General features: G+C 41.3%; 2 protein-coding genes across 2 annotated transcripts in view; one reads left to right on the forward strand and one right to left on the reverse strand.

Moving 5' to 3' along the window:
- The window catches only part of LOC111247818 (UPF0389 protein GA21628), a 39,530-nt gene extending 39,335 nt beyond the window's left edge, over positions 1–195 (reverse strand). Inside the window, exon 1 of the mRNA XM_022799248.2 lies at positions 33–195. The gene's annotated coding sequence lies outside the window, so the exon portion shown is untranslated. The remainder of the gene's footprint in view (positions 1–32) is intronic.
- LOC111247816 (uncharacterized) overlaps positions 1–21,227 on the forward strand; it is a 56,565-nt gene extending 35,338 nt beyond the window's left edge. The window contains exons 4-13 of the mRNA XM_086982987.1: positions 3,160–3,620; positions 4,177–5,343; positions 7,278–7,556; positions 8,484–8,832; positions 9,327–9,595; positions 10,287–10,621; positions 12,305–12,748; positions 12,947–13,238; positions 13,468–13,709; positions 14,031–21,227. Of these exons, the coding sequence (XP_086839113.1) occupies positions 3,160–3,620; positions 4,177–5,343; positions 7,278–7,556; positions 8,484–8,832; positions 9,327–9,595; positions 10,287–10,621; positions 12,305–12,748; positions 12,947–13,238; positions 13,468–13,709; positions 14,031–14,270 (4,078 nt within the window). The 3' untranslated portion in view covers positions 14,271–21,227. The remainder of the gene's footprint in view (positions 1–3,159; positions 3,621–4,176; positions 5,344–7,277; positions 7,557–8,483; positions 8,833–9,326; positions 9,596–10,286; positions 10,622–12,304; positions 12,749–12,946; positions 13,239–13,467; positions 13,710–14,030) is intronic.
- Positions 21,228–21,483: the final 256 nt, after the last annotated feature.

The following is a 21,483-nucleotide window of genomic DNA, read 5'->3' on the forward strand; positions in this document are numbered from 1 at the left end:
TACCAGTAGACTAATTAAAAGGTGAATTTTACCTGTTGCTGACGTGGACAGCATTAGTGACAACGACAATACTGAAATATCCTGTCTTTCACACTCGCACTAAGTCCAAACAGATTCAGTTTGTTCATCATCTATCTATTCTTTTATTTTCACGTTACTTATTTAACACGTTTACAGTAAAACAGCTGTTCATGATGGGGCGCACGGCCGCTCCCGCCATGCTTAAACTGAAATGTTTATGGTGAGAGCAACAATAATCTCAGTGATCATCCGCGGCCCGTAACGAACACTATGCGTTACCAATACAACAGATATGATTCATCACATCTATACACATTAAATATAATACGTCCATAAATAAATATATAGCACATTAGGCATACATAGATGGCGACGGCATAGCCCATATCCTGCCACTATTCGTATTGCGGCGCCAAGACTGTAGCGCCGCTGTTGAGCATACGGAAAACGAGGCGCATATATATATATATATATATATATATATATATATATATATATATAGCCATCTGTAAAAATGCTATTCAACTAAACAGCAACAAATTATCATTCATCGATTCATGCAGACTTTAAGTGAGTACATCATTTCCAACCGTTGTAGTTTTTGGAGTGGTAATTCCCTTGGATTATCGATGATGGTTTGATGAACACATATTTAAAATAGGGAGAACTAGAGCCCCCGTAAATGATAGATCCGATAAGATAATCATATCGGAGCTGTCACGAGATAAGGGTTTATGATGCTAGTGCGGGGAATACGTCGAGATACACAATAGTAATAACACAACAATATATGCTCATGTGATATTTCGTAGTACTTTGTTGTATAGAGATAGGCAAAACAACTATAGCCACAGTTTCCCCGCCCGTAAACAATATCAGAGAAGAAAAAACTGGATATTTGAGCAATTCTAGTATTATATTCACATCTGTTACTGTGCTATTATTATCTATACTCGTATTTATAATGGTTTCGTCTACATTATAGTACTTTAGTACAGTTTACGTTATAGCCGCCTGCGTACATGGTACTTAAAACAGTCATACTTTGCGGTATATATTATTTTGCTCATATATATATATATATATATATATATACTATTTATTGAACATAATTATTTAAATAAGTCAGAAGTACTTGAGTCAACTAAACTAGTCAGATTATAATATATATAAAGTAGTAATTGTAGCGTATAGTAAGAATTGATCTAATTTTAATTTCCCGGTGGCATTTGTATTTTTCTTATTTAAGGACTAGAAATTTTACCGTAAGGCAGATTTATACATACGAACATATAGAAAAAAAATTATATAAACTGTAAAATAAGAGACGATGACACAAAATCAACTGAGGAAAGAGGCAACAACACTGAGGGACAAATGGATTCGATAAAAAAAAGTGATTGATCCTAACAAATATTTTCATACAAATGTAGAAGAATGTCGCCACGAGGCTGCATTTCTCTTCACTACTAGGACTATTAGTTGAGTAGTACGGGAACACCTGATTGAATATCAGAACATACGAAGATAGTCCGTACTTACAAAAAATACCTGGTAGTTGTTACATGGTTGTTCATAGAAGCGGCAAAAGAAAATTTCATTAGCAGTTGAATGGTTGACTAACTGATGATCAGTGTGTCATGCGGATTACCGTGAAAATTCCAACGAGCTGTTTATCTGTCTGTCTAATGTAAATGAGTACAGAATGCCTACCGCGGGTGGTTGTGTGTGAGTGTGTGTATGTATGTGTGTGTTTGTGTGCATGGGTGTGTGTATATGTGAGTGTGCGTGCGTGCGTGCATGTGTGCTGTAGCTCACAGCCGGCTGCATAGACTGACTGTCGCAGAAACGCAAACCCTATTTATACGTAACGACGCACGTAAAAATAAGTAAAAGGGGTGAACTTTGGTAACAAATATTCGCTACGTGATACTACGAGCTTTCCAATGGTTTGCTACAAACCTTTGTGGATCTGTTTGTATTTTGTTTATTTACCCAGAAAAAAAGGGGTGCTCGGCATTCAGAGATTATATTCTCGTTTTCGCTGGCTTTCTTTAAAGAACATTAAAAATCACTAGCCCTTATCGATGGATAACTATAATGCTCTATAAGAGAGGTAATGATTCAATGTTGTGAAAATAAGGATTTGTTATTAACTTTTGAAACGCCGTTCACTGTATCAACAACCATACGCTATACACTTCATAAGGAAGAAGATATTAATAAGAAATCAGCAGACACCTATAGACGAAAGAACTATTTGTAAACCAATTCACTGTACGCTGAATGCAGGAGTAAAAAAATTGCTTTTATTTATGTAGTTCAACAGCTAATAAATATCTACGTCTACAGGTACAGACACAATACTTACTATTTATTCTATCAGGCATAAAAGGAACTAGAGAAGACGCTAGCTTTGGCGCTAGGATAAACATGTTCATCACGGTGGGGATGCCGAGAGAACAGAAAAACACACATAACCGCGTTTATAATAAATATATATTATTGTCACCAAAAATTATTAGTGTTTTATGTTTACCTATGCTCGTGACTGGCTCAGATTGATAGATAGACGTGTGAGCTGGTTCCCTGGCTGGCGCTATCAGTTCGAGAAGGTGAAAAAATCAGATGGGAAAAAAGGGACCAAAAGGAAATAATGTCAATCTTTTAGAAAAGGCTTCATCCATTCCTTCGAAGATTCTTAGATAAGGTGTACAGCCGCATGAGATTAATGTACGTGAGGTGGCGAAAATCGGCCAAGTCTTCCAGGGGTCCAGGGAACGCACTGCTTAAATGCCAGGGTGGCATTTTCATCAACAACGTTCAACGTCGTTAGCTCGAAGAGCTTGGCGAGATTCTTGCATACGCCGATCACAGTTTCGTATCAATGGAAAATGTCTCCAGTAGAGGCGACCTTCTAAAATCGTAAATACTTTATCATGTAAATACAAGCATACAATACACTCCGAGTTCACTTATAAAACGAAATTTGCTACACTAGCGAGTCAGCAAAAATTGAAAAGAAAGCCCCATAGAAATAATGATCAAAAATAACTATTGCTGACGTTCGAGCCATAGTGCCAGCAATGCTTACCCTATACTTCAATTTCTTTGACGTTTTAATCTACACGGTTGCAGGATGAGCGAAGACGGATCGAAGTTGATGGGTGCGCTGAAGGCCGCCGGTGGTGCCGCGGGGGAAGGGGGTCAACTCGTTGGATTCGAAATCACAACGGGCAGCGGCCAAGCTACGGGCGCAGCACAGCCGAATAACGCTATCGCACAAGCGATGGCCGCAGCAGAACAGGACACGGAGGCGGAGGCGACCGGCGGTGGAACCACCCAGCAGCTGGTGATTCACGCCGCCGATGGTGGCGAGGTCACTAGTGAACAGGTGGCGGCAGCCGGAGGCCAGTTTCTCGTTACGACGACCCTACATGTGTGCGCCATTTGCGGCAAGGCGTATACACAAAAGGACGGCCTAGACGAGCATATGCAGACCCACGCCTCCAGGCTGTACAGCTGCAGCTTGTGTGGCGCCATCTTCATCGACAAGTCCCATCTCGACGTGCACATGCGCAGCCATTACGCCCAACAAGGTACGATTTTGAACGATTACGTACATACCTGTAAAGACTGGTACAATAGTTTAAAATAACACTTTATAATAGGCGAACAATACAAGCAACGAAATTAAGAATAATCCTTGGAAACTATTTAACAGTTAAGGAGATATTTAGAAACGATTCCCTAATTGTTTTTATGGTTATGAATCTTGTTAGTAAAACTAGGACAGCAGGGGAATCGAAATAACAAGTGTTGGGATGTGTGTGTTGTACGGTGGGATGGAACAGATCGGTTCGAGTTGATTAACTGATTGACTAACGCCTGAAAGAAATAATAGGCCCATAATTGGCGACTAACAAATCAATCAACCTATTCTGAAAATCTTATAAATGCTGCTACTATTTTGGATGACATGGACAATGAATGGATATTGGCAATGTTCATGTCTGTGTCGGATGCTCGGTTGTGACACGGGGGCGCAATAATCACCCGTGCGTATGTGTGCGTCGTCATTGGCTGCTCACTGCCGCGATATCTCTGTGTCACACACACGGCCGCGTGTGCGAACTCGTATTTGTGACACATCAGGTAAGCCGGAGACTAATCAGACGGTAACGATAGCCGAGGAGACGGCTGCGGAGGTTTCAGCGCAACCAGCAGCGGTCGCGGCAACTCAGCCAGCGGGCGCAGGGGGTGCGGGAACCGGGAAAAGTAAAAAGCGGCCCTTCGTCTGCTCCGAATGTGGAAAGGCGTTCCGGCGACGCGAGCACGTCGAGCGGCACATGCGAATGCACACTGGCGAACGCAACTTCGTGTGTACCTCTTGTGGCAAGACCTTCTCACAGAAGGTTCATCTTGAGAATCACCTGCGTATTCACACGGGCGAGCGCCCGTACACCTGCCAGGTGTGCGGTAAATCGTTCCGCCGTAAGGAGCACATCAGCCGCCACATGAAAACTCACACCGGAGAGCGGCCCTTCGCGTGTTCCATGTGCCCAAGGACATTCTCGCAACGCGCACATCTTCTCAACCATGCGACAATCCACTCGGGTGAAAGGCCCTACGCCTGCGGATCCTGTGGAAAGACGTTCCGACTGAAGGACCATGCCGAGCGACACGTCAAGACCCACCTCCAACAGCAACAACAACAGTTGCAGCAGCAACAACAGCAGCAGCAACAACAACAACAACAACAACAGACGACAACAATGCAAATTGTCGAGGTGCAGAGCGCGGAAGATGCCGCGGCCGATCAGGCACAGGGCGCTGTCATCGAGGTCCAGGACGGACAGATCATCACAACGACGACGCCACAGACCGTGGCGACATCCGTTGCACAACAACAACAACAACAACAACAACAACAACAGACACAGGAAATTCAGGCGCAGCAACAACAACAGCAGCAACAAGCGGACCCAAATCATACGAATTCGCTGCTCAGCGAGGCAGCCCAGCAGGCTGAGATACCTCAGGTTGATGAGGACGAGACCCAGCTGGAGACGCCGCTGATGGTTCACGACGCGACGGGAGTAGCGACCGTGCACGATGTTCAAATGGGCGTGCATGTTCAGATGGCAGCTGCAGTTTCAACGACCGCGCAACTGCAGGCCGTACCGGTAGTGCAGGCCGTCCAGACTATACACGACGCCCAACCAGTGACCGGCGTTGAGGAGGGTCTCGAAACCCTGCAACCCGTCGCGCCCGTACAGCAGTTACAGACGGTCCAGCAGGCCCTTCCCCCAGAGGAGCAAGGTAGGCTGCAACAGCGAACAACAATAGCAACAAGAACAACAAAAAAGCGTCAGCATCAAACAAACAAAAAAACGTCAGCTCGACTGCCACTTCTCTGCCCACCCTAGTCTACGCCCACATTAGCCGATCTTCATCGGCGATCCCCCAACGCCATTGCATCCTGCACTGCCATATCATGGTCACCTACAACCTATACGGACGATATGCGTCTTAGTCTGAATGTCTTGTATTTGATTGGGTGTTTGCTCAAACGAAGCTCAGTTGTCAATGGTAGATTTTTTTTGGTACCTGTTTCATTTTCGTTCACTGCATTACTTCGCGGTGCTTGGGCTCGTTCTTGTTGTTGGACTGGATATTCTGCTGATAAAGCTATCTACTTCTACTACCGCTGCTTTTACTCGGCACAAATAATCATTTTGTTCAGTCAAAGTCTAAGCGACGCGCGCGGACCTTTTCATGTTTTTACTTTACACGGTTTTTGGTTCATAGTTCACGTTTCAGCATCGCCCGACATTAATTATTTTTTGGTGTTTTTGTCGCTCCTCCGCTCCAGGGAGCTCTACGTAGACCCCCTTTCTACCACCAATAAATTCGTTGTGCTCGTTCTAAACATGCACATGTGATTGCCACTGCATAACGTTTTGCACGTCGCCTATCGTTGTGGTTCTCATTTTGTTACGGTTTTGTTTCTCTCTTGTACAACACGTATTTTCGTTGCGCTTCATTTTGTAACAAAATAAATAGTCATTTGTTGTATGGTTTTTGCTACAGAGACTCATTTATTTTGGTTGGAATATCAAATCATTAATGCTTGACGTATATGACAATACTTGTTATGTCATTTTAGATTTAATAGCTAGGTAGGTTAAGGTAAAAATGTTATTTTTCTAGGTAGCTTACTTAAGCCACAATTTTTCTCAGATGAATGATGTTTTTGTACGCTTATAACATGCAAATCCACGTAATAATAATGTAATTCTAATAATATTCGGCTGTGAACATCAATTAGAGATTTCATTCATAATATTTTGCCTTTATTTGCGTGTACAATTTGGCATAAAGTACACTGCGTCAAAAAAGGACATCGTCCGCTGATAGTATTAATAACACATTTTTAGCAGCATATTTAGCTCTCTGAGGATCTGATTTATTCTCGTAATCCTGTCGAAGTGGACCCGTTTGGTCAAATCGAGATTGCCTCTGACGCATCGCACATCACTCAAGTTCAATATCCTCTCTTTCACACTGACACCGGGTTGCCAACCGATCGCCAAATGCAAGCTGTTGTGCTCGTTCGCGCCACAGCAAGCTTTGAATCAAAAAAGATGTTTTGCGCGCCACCTAGTGGGCGAGGCTGGTAATGACCTGTTGTTTTATATACCGCGTGCTCTGTGTATTTTTCTCACTCACATGGTGTTGGCTGGCTGGCGAGGATCGGTCAACGAGCGAGAGACGAACGGAGAGCGAAAAAACCTCCCTCTCGTCCGTGGTAGTGCAATTCAGGCTGGCTGGTTTGCTAGGCACACAGGCAGTATTTTCCGCTCACAAGAGAGGAGTTCCCAATATTTTTGTTGCTTCTGCAGAATCGAAAGGGGTGCGCATTTGAGTGAGGGAATTCCAGCCGAAGTGTCACACGGCTCGGCGTTCACTCTCCAGTGTTTTCGTTACGGCCTCTTTCCGCCCCGTCTCCTCTGTATGTCTAGCTATCGCTCCTCGTGATTATCTTCTCCTGTTCAACAGACAGTTGAGTGTTTGAACTGTCAGTGACAACTGATTCGTTATCGGTTATTGGATCGGAGTGCCCCCACGTGCGCTGGTTCTGCTTATTCGAGTGTGTGAGTGTAAGTCAGTGCTGCTCGTTGCTGGGCTATTGATGACTTTTTCATTGACCATCGCTGCTGATTGATTCAATGGTGTTGTGAGCTATTGTTGACAAATCACTCAGTCTTTTCCCGCCGAGGCTGGCGGAAAAGTAAGGCGGTCAGTTGACTCTACACGAGTCACAGTCTACCGCCAATCGATGCTCAATCCGCAAGTTTGGTGGACTACCCCTGGGGGGCTAGTGCCGATGCAGACTGTTGCACAGGAACAGTCGCAGTTTATGTCATCACCGGATATTAAAGTTGAGGGTGCTAATCCGCTGGCATTTCATAATTACTATAACCATCAGAACCGCGATCAAATGGCGCTTCCACAAAGGACTTCACCGACAGGTCGGTCAGCCGCTCCGTTGGAAATTTCGTTACTATATTATTCATTGTTTCTCTTTGATTCTGGCTTTGGTGTTACAAACCAGGAAAAAAACTTAGAAGAACTAAGGCGATTATTATTCTGAAATCAGATAGATTTCTGCTGATGGCATCATGTTATTGTTAAGCGGGAAAACTGGTGCACCTTGCCACTGTTATACTTCTTAAGATCCTATACAGAATGTACTACTAAGAGCACTATCTGCCTTTGTTCACGCATTTTTCAAAGCTTAATTTGAAACATCGTCGGTTATAGTACTGCTGCCTGTTTGTCATAGAGCAAACGCATTCAAAATGGCTCGTCTGTAGAATGATGTTCGAAGCTAACTCTGATATTTGAGATGCTAGATGACGCTTTATGCTAATCATCGATTTTTTCAAAACAAACACTCGATATGATATCCTTCTTCAAAATTTGTATTTCGTAATTGAGCAAAAATGTTTTAATAATGACGTTTTAGTCACAGACTTTGTTTACAATCGCATTGTGGGTCAATTAAATGTGTAGCTTATTTTAAGTCTGCTTAGTTTATATCTACCGAAATAATTGAGTTTGTTAGTTAGCCCTAACTCTGTTGACTCACAATATAGCGCTAGACTAATTAATAAATTGTTTAAAATCGATTTAATTGGTTCCACTGAATATGTTGATGTATTTTTCAGCGTCGGTGCTTGTTATTTTAGTAGTTATATATGTGCTTCTATTTAAGGACTATTATTGACAAATAATGTACCTTCCGTCTGTATTTATCTCGAAAACATTAGAAACCATCAATCTATACCATGACGTAATTAGCGCGATTTCTATTTTTTATCTTAACCCCTATCTTTTTGACACTGATCTCTATCGTCCCCGACCGTACTGATGCCCATTTTAAATTGATGATGCAGGTGGAGGAGATAAGATGGTTGTTGTTGAAGATAGCAAAGAACAGCTACGCAACCAGGTCGCTACAACCACGCAGCTGATACAAGGAGCCAACGGACAGATGATCCAGGTGCAGGTGCCCGCTAACAACAATAACAACAACAATAATAATAATACAACAACGAAGCAACAGACGACAGCAGGTGGCCAAGTTGTCGTTACATCCGAACAACAGCAACATCAGCAGGTTGTTGAAGAATCATCTGTCGTTACTAGCCAACATCAGCAACAACAAGTGGTCACGCAAGTGGTAACTCAATCAAGTACAACAGCGCCTACGGCGAGCACTACGACAGATCACAGTATTCACAGGTGATTAAGTTTCATTCGAATTAGTGATGATTATGAAAAATGCCATAGCATCTAACGGGTTGCAGTTTGCTGGTCCTGTTAACGGACCTAGGGTCTGTCAGGTTTGCACTTATACTTATCTACATCATAGCTCACTCACTCATATAAGTCTAATATGGAGAGTTTTGGATATAAACTTGGTAAAATATACATAGTAACACAATTTTTTGTCATATGATATGTATCCTGTGTTATTTACTGAATATATTGAATTACACGGATATGCGTTCTTTGCTAAGATAACTAAACCATTCAGTACCCACGAATTAATTGAACCCTTTTAGTGCATGTAACCAATCCGCTTCTTTGGGGGGTAGCATGGGGTTCAGCAGGTTAACGAATTCGGTCTCCTGCTACTCAGTACTTTAGATGTATTCACACTCCATCATTTATCATAGTTTTGTAGTAACGCATACGTTAAATACTTTTTGCTTTTGATTCTTATTGAATTGTAGGTGTCCATTATGTCCGTACGTGACAACAAGTGTAAACGACTTTTGCAAGCACGTAGTGTTACATGCAGAGGCCCGAAGCGACCCCGAGCCCGCCCAAGAACCGGCTTCGGTCACGATCCAACCGGCAGTAACACAGGTTACATCCGCTGCCGATAAACCCCAAATCACGATCGTAGCCTCAAGCGGAAACGCGCCAGGCCAAACTATCACGCAGTTTACCACAAATGGACAACCCCAGCAGCCGCAACCAACGACCCAATACAGATGTGGTAGGTCAACGAATGGTTTAGTTTATTATTAATATTATTATTATCAAGGTTCACAAGGTTTATAGTCGAATGAGCAAACGCCTTACATGATCTTGTAGTCTGTGATATATATATGACATAATCTTGTGACTTTGTGTAAGATCCTACTCAGTCTAAAAAGCCGAGTAAACTAGGTCACGTAGTAGCTTCTTTGGTCATCTGTGTGTATTTAGTTGTTCAGGTAAATAAACGACATAAAAAAAATTAACCGAAATCTGAATCAGATCTGTAACAGTTCTTTGTTATACATAAAATGCTTAGCTGTATTAAGGTGGTTCTTTTTTCGTTCTGTTCAAACTACAATTACTTCTGTAAATTTAATAAGTAGATAGTTTCTCAAAATAATAATTTTAAATTGGAACACTAATACTTAGGTAATATATTGGGGGGAGAACAGTTCTGGGGGAAAATAAAAATGCTGGCTATATTTTTGGCAAAGCGGAAATGTTTTCATATGAAAATTCTGTTCAGAAGTTTAGAGATTTAGGTCTACCTACGGTTTATACAAGTAGTAATAGCTTAATACACATTATTACATGAGAATCCCACTTTCTTATGTCACAACATCAGTATGCGACCAATGTTTTTCTTTTTTTTTGCCCACATAGTTTGTTCCACTTCAATGTATTCAATCTATTTGTTCTCTATCTAGGTGTGTGCGGTGAATTGTTTACGGACAATGGCGTCTTGCAGAATCACCTGCGAAGCCATCAAGAGACGACGACTCGACTATTCAGCTGTTCATTGTGCGGGGTAGTGTATGCCAACAGGCAACAGCTGGAAACGCATATGCAGACACACATGAGCCAACAGGCCGCCGCTCCCACAGGAACTGTCACACTGCAAACGGCAGCAGCAGTGGCAGCTGCCGCAGCGGCCCAGCAAACAACAAATGTTGGTGGGGGTCAACCCGCGCAAGCAGCAGCGGCAGCGGGTGGCCAAGTGGCCGGCGGAGGACAAGCCGCCGCTCTCAACGGTGAAACGAGGGTAAGTATCAATAGACGGAGGACCACAGAACGGCAACAACAAACTAGATACTACCCGCTCTACCTAGCCGATTAATGATCCTAAACGCTCTCTCTACCATGTCCTTCTGGAACGAGCAAACGTACGAGCACACGCATTTTTTGTGTGATCTGAACCAATTTTTTACTGACAGCGTTTGTTGGCGCTTAGCATATTTAATTGAAGGTAGAAGATTGTTTTCTCGTTTTTCTTTCACCGGCGTTGACATGGTGTTGATCGTCGAGGATTAGACGGTTAGGGAGATCAAGGATCGTTGATAAAATATTATGATTAACACAGAAAATAAGAATTGAAAAAGATTGCTTCGTTGCCGAGTAGGCTTCGTGGATAAAGCATTGTCATTTCGAGTTCCTCTCGAGGGATTCGATAAAAATGTGCATGTGTTAATCAGTAGTACAAGTGGTAGATATATCGGTCTGGCAAACCCAAAGTGGGATGTTTAGACTTACCGTGACGATTCACGATAAGCGCGGAGGTCGCTGGTAATACACCCCCGCAGTACGACCCATTTTACGTTTGTAGCGGTGAAGATCAGTGTGGACTACTCCCAACTGCGGTGCTTCAGATATATATGTATCAAGAAAGAAATTAACTTATGTATATAATTAAAAACAGATGTTATTAAAACAGAATATTATTTGATGAATATAAGTAATTAGGCAAAAGTACATAAAGTAACGAATTATGGGTATGCTAAGATGGGGTGGTTTTCTTTCTAAACTAAGTGTGATTCAGTTACGTGTGCACGCATATGTGAAGTTTGCTTACAAGATCAAGGATCTAAAGAATACGGCTGTGTTATGTTGATTTATGCCGCTGCTAGCAGTAGTCCACCCGTCTGATCTGTGTTGCGTACGGTTAGAAGGGGGCGTGCTGGGGGGGATTTAGTTATGCTGTTTTTATATCTACGTATTGCTTTCGGTGTCAAGTTGAAAGGGCTTGCATGCGATGGAATCATGGCGGTCGGTTTTTATTCGCTGTGCGTCGTTCAATGGACGGTCACGATCATGGTTATTGTTACTTTTGTGCAATATCAGCGCATTGTTTGGCACTTCTTCGAGTTGCTGTTGGGTTGGAATACTGGTTGATTGGCTGCTTCGATCAATATGATTGATCTCGCTTGTAGATCCATTTGATCGAATAAAAAGGGGGCGGCTTCGTGACAGGCATCACCTCCTCACCTGTTGATTGTCTGCGATGGACTGGACTGCGGTGCGACCTTGAAAATTCTTATTTCATTCTTGGACATATTCTATCTCTTTGCTTTATTTTGATAACAACTTCAAACCCAATTTTATCTCAACTCTTTCTCGACATTCTTATCTATAAGTTTTTGACTCTGGCGACCTTTAATAATCTACTCTTAAAAGAAAATTAATTTGAAAAAAGTTTCCTTTTGGGCAAGATACCTCTATCAGTCATTTTCTTAAGTGCCTTCATTTTTTGCTCTGTGTTGATTCGTTTGCTTTATTCATTCAGAGTTGTAAATTCGTTCTCAAATCGCGGTGTCTCGTTTCTGTTTTGATTAGTTCTCTTGATTCTTCATTCATTGTTTCTATTCATTTGGCCTTACATGGGCTAAGAGGGGTTGCCATATTTTTGTGTTTGGTTTTGTTTTGTTGTGTTTGTTGTGTCTCTTCGCAGCAAGTCCTTATCCAGACTGCGGGCGGGGGCTGGATCATGAAGCAGGAGCCTTCAACAACGGGGGCTCCTTTAACAGGGGGCCTACCAACCCTGCCAAACTCTCTATCGGGCTCCCTTCCGGCCGGGGTGACGGTGGGTCCTGTGCCCGTGGGACCCGTAGCCGTGGGGGCCAGTGCCAGTGGCCAAGTGTCTGTAGGCGGCGACGCCATGAGTCCATCGAAGCCCAAAGAAAGACCATATCCATGTGCGACATGTGGTAAGACGTTTTGTCAGAAGGCCCATTTGGAGAACCACCTCCGGATTCACACCGGGGAGCGGCCGTTCGCCTGCTCCATGTGCGGGAAGGCATTCAGGCGCAAGGAGCACATCGGACGTCATATGCGAATCCATACCGGCGAACGGCCCTTCTGCTGCACCCATTGTGGCAAGCGTTTCTCGCAAAAGGTTAGTAGTTTTTTTCAGGTTCTATATATCTATGAGCGGTAATTTTACAAGCATTTATCTTACCTACTTCCTGAAACACTGCACAGTATTACTGAGCGCAGATGTACGATATTTCTAAGCAGTCTCTTCTTTCGATAAGGGAAATATTCTGTCGATGATTTAATGGTTTTTCCTTTGTTCTTGCTGCTATCATATCAGGTCCATCTGGAGTCACACATTCGTATCCACACCGGAGAGCGGCCTTTCTCATGTTCGGCGTGCGGCAAGACGTTCACCCGAAAAGAGCACATCGAGAGGCACATCAAGACACACACAGGTGAACGCATGTTCGTTTGTTCTCAGTGCGGAAAGAGCTTCAATCAAAAGGCTCATCTCGAGTCCCACATGAGAACACATACGGGAGAAAGACCGTATACATGCGGCTCTTGTGGGAAGACCTTCCGACAGCGCGTGCAACTCGAGAGACACGCGAGGACCCATGTCGCTACAGGTGAGTGCGTACGGTTATGTTTCGCGGTATATTATGGCACTTATTGCTCAATTGGAAAGATATACAACGCTGTGAAAAAAAAAAAGGTACAGTTGATAAATGAAGTTGGAGCCAAAGTTCTTAGTAATGTAAGTTTTTTTTTCTATAATATACAATCAGATAGAGATGTTCTTCTATTCCATTTTTCATATCGCTTTTTCGTTTACTTATAATGCGTAACCTCTCGCAGGCACTGAGGGTATCCTGACGACGGCCGGAGGGCAGCAGGTATTGACGGTGGCAGCGGTTCCAGGCCAGCAGGTGGCCTTTGTGGCCGACCCCAACCTCATACAGCAGCTGCAGTCCGCAGACGGCCATACTACCATAACCATCCCCGCCTGCACCTTATGTGGTAAGGCATTCTGTAACCATATGGACGCGCAGCAAAAACAGCTCATTGCCGCCGCTGCCGCACAGGGCGCCACCGTGCAGGTACGTTAAGATCTATTGAAAATTAATTTTTCTACATTTTTCATTTTTTTTCCATACATTCTTTTTTTTGGTTTATTTTATGTAACCTGTTTCTATATACGCCAGCGAAGCAACAAATTCCCACTGGAAAGGGTATATAAATACTGTATGTAATAAGCTATTTTTTTTAACTAATTCAATGGTTTTATTTGTCGCTATTTCATACTATTCATTCGATTTATGCCCGTTAAGTGATTGCAAGGCTTTCAAACTAAAAAACGGGTAGGTCAATTAGCAAAAAGTAATGTATACTTTATTTTTTATCACATTGTTTATATGCAGGTTTTGACCGCTCCAGGACAGCATTTAGTCCAAGAGGGCGGTCAGCTTCAGGTGGTGGAGGCGGCGGTTGTGGGTGGAGTGGCCGGGGTCGGTGCTATCGGGGCAATAGCCGAGGGCACACAAGACGCTGTAGCACAGGCGGTAGCGCAGGCGACGGGGCTCGAACAGCACGAGGTTTCTGTGCAGGGCATGTCCGTGCAGGAGCAGGTTGACAAGGCCATCAGTAACGCCGTTGCCTGAGGTCTACCAGCGGGACTTCTTTAAAGATGCCCGCATGCCTGTAACTGCGTGCGTGCGTCGCCCAACGTTTTTCTCTGCCTCGTACACCATCTGCCCGAACGAAGTAGCGCATAACAAGGAAAGTAGGCCTAACACCTTACTAGCGACAATACCTGTTCGACAACCATCAATCGATACAAATATGTATTGAGAACCGACACAATGTTGAACATAAAGAAGAAAACAACGGTTACGGCCAGCATGAAAACATGAAGTCAGGATACCGGAACGTGGTGTTGGACTGGAAGGTAGATAAAGGCAAAGAAGATGACAAAAATTTTGAAAAATTTATGACTCAAAATTCAGCTACATTATTATTAGTATCGAAAATACGAACAGCTACTGACACCACAGAAGTGCGTTCAAGTATAGGCAATGACTGGGCTCTTTGAGGGCGGGATTACGTGACAGCGACAGTTTGCAGCAGTTATAAATACATTAATTTGTATATATATATATATATATATATACATACATATATATATATATATATATATATATATATATATATATATATATATATATATTCATCATAAACATACTGAAGCACACAAGGAGCACCTGTCTGCAGCTGAAATACACGAGCAGTCTCGCCCTAAAGCAGCAACGTAAGCAATGTCGACGACAACAAGAATAACTGCGGCGACATTAACGGGCCACAACGACAAATAAATATCAGACTTGAACAGGTCAAACATGATAAAGATGATATCGTTTGAGGCGGATGATAAAAACGATGAAAATGATGAGAAATGTCGGAAGGAATCCCGGACGGCTAGGCGAGCGACACACGAGTGGAGCCGTCCGTCGTGTCGAGAGCAAGTGCCTACAACACCCAGCTTATCGAGATGTAGTAGGTCGTCCACGAAGGGGGTAACCGCAAATCCCTAAGGGACAACTAACTTCGAATCGATATTTTGGGAGAGAACGATGGTGATGGTGATGTTAAGAAAAACAATGAGAAGCGACGTTACTAAATTCGTAAATATTGCAGTATCGTCGGTGTGTGCGAACTCTTGCCCCGCGGAATTAGGGTTTAGGGCCAATTTCAACGTAGCAGACCATTATACATGTACACAAACAGCCGAGGAGATATAAGGTGCAGCTGTCTGGCGAATGTAGTCATCCAGTTATTCCTGCCTTCCCGACCGTTTTTGTTGCCTACCAATTAATGTAACGGTGGTCTCTGCTGTACAATTTTTTATGACTGGCACGATTTTTGTGCATATACATACAATATTAACTTGTAATATTCTGACGTGTGAGTGGCATGTTTATGCTATAGCATCTCTAATATTAACATTATTATTAACTATAAGTGTTATTTTTCGGCTCATTACATTTTGTTGAAATATATTTGCTGGATTTACTTGCGGACGGCGGGAAGGTCCAAGAAGGGCTATATGTCTGCTCGCCAAGAACAACCAAGTTAATAAGTCAAAAAACAGCGGCAACGTCCCTAAACTGAAAAACAACCTCAAAATCTTGAAGGTCAAAACCTCTGCAAAAAAGCCACAGCCGAGACTTGTTCATAGTAATCGGGTGAAATCACCGTTTTTTGCATGCTCATCTGAATTGGTATCGTATTCGTATTACTCACATTATCTGTATTAAGTGAAATAAAATAGAGAGGAGAGCTTCGAATAATCTTCTCTTGACGCACTCGCTGTAGATGTCACTTATTTTTGTCACTTGTGTATCGGTGGTTGCAGACCATTTCTTTAAGCTCAGCTTCATGCAGTTGTCTAGCTTTTTGTTGACATGTCGTTACGTAAATCAGAGAGCGGGCTCTTTTTTGGAAAACCATTTTGCGTGCACAATATGATTCCAGGTATAAGGAACAAACTCATTTTCTTGCTTGATTAACAATATCGGCTTCGTGCTACAATATTACACGATAAATAATCACGCAATTTAGACACGTAACTGTTAAACCACACTTAACTATTAAGCTACACTTATTACTTAGTGTGGCTTAATCGCTGGAAGGGCAGCATTGTGGGAGTCTGATTAGAATTTGTCGAGTCTGATTAGGAAGATAGAAAAATTGGAAAAATTTTTATACCTGTCTAGCCTTCGATTCTCGGCCACTAACCGTAGTCTCCCAAGTAATGTCTGCATATTTCATTTCTCTACAACGATGGCGAACGTAGTGTGTCTGTGAAAGTAGCAAAAGCAAGAATCGGCGATTTTGGATAAAAATAGTGGACGTGTGTCAGCTGAGGACATTTCTTGAATTTACCTTTAAGTGATGCTGTTATCTATCATGAAAATACGTCATCAGCACGGTCAGTAACACGATGGCGATGAGTTAAGGGTAATAATTAGTATCATGAGGGAATGACGCTTGCAATGGGAACAAAAGACCAGACGGCGGGCTGACGCGAATCGAATCGGAGACGAAGCACTTAAGTGTAACTCATGCCATTGACAATGATTATATAATGCAATCGCAGAGCGCCTGGTGTTACCAGGCTGTCATTATGTGACTATCGATATTTCTAATCGCCATGATGCTACGTTGGCGATGAAATGGCTGACGGCAAACTCACGAGACCGATACCCTAAATGGGGTTGCATCGAGGGGTTACGACAAGCTGAGCTAATGCGTCTTTGGCTGTGTGCTGTTCACTACACACCTTACCACCGTGATCGTTCTATACAAGAATAACTATCAATCAATCAGCTGGTATAAACACAGACGTAGACAGCCCACACAAATTATATATATATATATATATATATATATATGATACATAACTTGATTGAGAAGTGAAGAGGAGTAAGTCGCCTACAATTTGTCGGCTTTACTTTTTGATTTCCTGAAGAAGTTAATTATTCATAATAGTATGAGGAAATAACAGAATGAATAAAATCAGACGTATTGAGTTCGAGAGAAGGATAAGATTAAATGAAAGGGTGTAAGGATTTTAATCAACATGTAAAGGAATTTATAGAAGAACGAGAAGTTGTACAATACGACATACTTTACGGAGAATTTGATGACAGTGACGCAATGACTCTACTGGTTTAATATACCGCAGCAGCCGTTCACATGGCACTAGGGGGTGTTCCAGAGTGGTACCGTGCAGTGCACGCCAGACGGTAGTCGGTAAGCACAACTTACAAAGAATGGTAGGGACTCAGTGTGATGAATGAAAATGTAACGTATGAATCGAAAAGTCGGGGAGCTAAAGTAAAAGCCATAATGTTAATGTGCGTTGTGTCTCAAAAGACACCTATTCACACAAGAGTTGTACGGTCATGAAATGTTCAGCCTATAACATGTCGCGCTCATCTCGTTATTGTTTTTCCATCCGTGTGACATATTCAGGCCGGATTATGATCACAGGCGCAAAAACGTGACTAAGACAGCGAGAGTGGAGACTGCTGATATTAAAGAAAATAGTAATAGATACTAAGATAATAACTATTAAGTGTAATGATAATGACGCTAATGAGAATATGTACACATAACTCAAGTGACCGTAAGGACTTTACGGATATGCGAAGGCTATGTAATGAGTATAGAATAGACATGATAATGAAGTAAATACGGGGGGAGAGAAAGAAAAGAAAACGGGGGAGGAAAGGGAGAGTATAGGTAAAAGCAATTGTGAAGGGACGTGAATGAAGTGGTGGAACAGAGAAAAGCATGTACAAGCACACGGTACTGACTCAGACGAACGTGTGTGACAGAAAAACACTTACTTCACATCGGACGTACACAGACATTTGACAACTAACCCATTTGGGTACAAAAAAAAAAGCTATTTCTAGGATTAACCAAGTACTTAGTATTCACAGTCTAAAAATGGATAAAAATGACCAACAGAAAAGTATAAAGGAAATAGGAAAGATCGGCTATCGGGTTGGCTTGCGAGAGATATTTTTATATAATTTCGTTGCTGGCACAGTTAAACACTGGACGCATAAATGGAAATAAAACCAACGCTAGCGCTCTGTCAACCAATTTTGAGTAAATTTCTCCGTCTGTTTTTGTTGTGAGTGTATTTCGCCGAGTCGGACGGTGATGACACTAAAGTGATGTTAAAAGAAGAGAACGACCTCTGAAATTGAAACAAAAATAGCCAACATATAAAATAATGTGAATACATGCCGTATATTCCGAACGCAAACATACGTAGCCGACATTCAAATATGCTCCAAGAAGCAAAAACTGGCAGGTAGACGGACACGCAGACCGACAGACACCCACGTGCGTATTCATCGAAACACAAAGGTACCATTGATCCATCAGCTTATAAGATATATCGATAACATGATGAAGTCCGTTAAATGATATCACTACGGTTACTACTTCACTGGTCAACAGCTGCACTAAAGTGCTAACATCGTGCTACTGTATTTATGTGCATACCTTAACAAAGAGAAATATACGACAAAGAAAAGTGGTAGCAACACGGGCACATATATATACATATATATATATACATATATATATATATATATATATATATATATATATATAGGAAGATATTCGCATACTTTTTCACTCACGAACACACAGAATGTATGTAGACTAACACAAAGCTAGATAACACCGTGTAACTATAGGGGATCTGATTAGTGGATGCTAAGTCGAAGAACACCATGTCACTGAAGTAAGAGGTCAGGATTAAAAAAGTAAAAATTTTTGAGGATGACAGTGTATTATATCTTAATCAGGCTAAACTTGGAAGCAAACGCTGATTAGGTGCAAGCTACACATATATAATCAGCTGAGAATAATACTAATCGCCGATTAAAAGACAGTGAAAAAAAAACCTTAACAAAACCAAATGGTCCACGCCGGTGGGGAAATAGGCTAATACATACATGTCTCATTGCAAATAAAACCGAGCCGGACGAGGCCTAACCTTCACATGTGTTCGCATCATGTTGTTAGATATTACTTTTATTATGATGATTCATCTGATGTTAAAAGATTTCCTTCTACGATGAGCCAACAATATTATACATAAGAATAGATACAATTTTGTTCATTACATTATTTTTATCACCTTTATCTAGTGACCAATGATTATGTGCTGATGACGATTATTCTTATTACCTTCTTGAGCTCTATTGTTACATTAAGTTTACGTATGAAAGCCACACGCAGGCGATCTTCCAGATCCTATAAAAAAGATATACTTACATGTGTATACAATATACATATATATTACATAACCCCAATATATATACATATATATATACATATATATATACATAGAACAAAATGCTATAGAGAGATGTATGTTCGAATAAAATGAGAGAGGATAATATAAGAACTATATAAAATCAGAGAGAAAACAACATGATAAAGCTGAGCTACACTGAAAACGGCGGATCAGTTGAGGTAAAATTAAGAAGTCGGGGAAATATAGAGAGGAATTAAAAAAATGGCTGCAATTTGTAGGAGGACGTGGCTATCCATACGCGAAGAATGCTCGATGCAACAATGGCGCGATGCATACGCAAAAGTGATGGAATATTGTAATTCAATATTTGACTACCAGGAATCGGCTTGGGCAACCAAGCCTCTGGTTGAAATAGACCAGGTTCCAGCTCTAAGTCCCGCCAACGACACACATTACACAACCTGTGTGAATAAAAAAGTTATTATAGTTTTTGGGATGACATTGACACACTGGGGTTAGGCACTGACACTGTAAATGCTACCCAACAGGGGAGAGTGGCCCTCAGGTACTTCAGAGGGACTGTCCGTTCAGTACCTGCGGCCATCTCCTGATATATAAATATATACATATATACAAATGGTAAAATCGACCATATATATATATATATATATATATATATATATATATATATATATGCACAGAGCATAATAAATATGTTACATTAATACAGATCAATACACTACTAAATGAATGCAGAAATGAGAGAGAGTGCTCCCTTCTAAACAAACAAATACACATTTATTACTACGTATTATTGTGACGATGACGACGGAATATCGAGAAATGAACGTAAAACGAAAGATAAATGTTGCAATATTACCATCATCATTATTATTATTATTAGATAATTGTGTAATATGACTTTGACCATGTCGATTACAGGCAGACGAAGAAAGGGAATAACGATAAATGAAGCATAGTTTCATCTACATAGCAAAACTGTCGCTTTTTATTTGGCCAATAATAATGATGATAATAATAGTTATTATTATTAGTACTGATATGCCGATAATTCTGATAATCAGACAGTATAATTTGTATATAGTAATAATAATAATGGAGATCATGTGGGCTAATATTCGAATCCTGGCGAAATTATCCCAGCCTAGATTAAAAAGGCGTTACCATAAATCAGCGAAATACATAGAATAAATCCACAGAAAAAAAATATAGCCTGAAGATAGATGGAGACTTATTCTTTCAGGAACTTGATACAGGAGGGGTAACTTGTAAAAGTACATGAGAATGTCTGGAAGTTGGATGTTGTAAATATAAAGCTGTCCAGCGCAACGGTTATTCGCAAGTAACGATATCACCATACGATTGATGTTGGATAGCTGCGCTTTATTTCAAGAGTTAAAAACTTCATTTGCGGTACTTCGAGTCGATGTTATCTCCGTTTTTTTCTATTCGGTAATTTTATCATGCACATGATCTTCGTACAGATACAATAGGTGGAAAATGTCAGGCGAGAGAACTGCGCCTACCAAATCGAATAATAGGTGATACTATCGAAAGTAATCAACACATAACGTGATTCAAGCGATTTGCTTGCAATACTACTTATTTAATTAATGGTAATCACTTGTCAGCGTGTTGGAAATATATGGTATCAAATAATTTTGAATTGATGCCTGATATCGTATGGGGACTTTACTCGACATCATCGTCAAGGAATGAAATAAAATAAATTCTAATCCATATATTATTATTATTGTTGTTGTTGTTAATATTATTAATATAAAAAGCGAATCATCTTAGTCGGCCACCCAATCTCTATAGACAAATATCTCATTGCATAACATCATCAGACGGAACTACTACCCATAAATCCTGCATCACACGATATATTATCATTATTGCTACCAATATAAAGAAGGATCGTGCCTTTCTTTCGGAATGAATAAAATTTTATTGAAAAACAAACATCCTCGAGCCTTTTTCTTTTGCCGTTTCTACATTGTATATAT

This window comes from Varroa destructor, unplaced genomic scaffold (genome assembly GCF_002443255.2).
Source record: "Varroa destructor unplaced genomic scaffold, Vdes_3.0 BEIS01000003.1, whole genome shotgun sequence".
NCBI lineage: Eukaryota > Metazoa > Arthropoda > Arachnida > Mesostigmata > Varroidae > Varroa > Varroa destructor.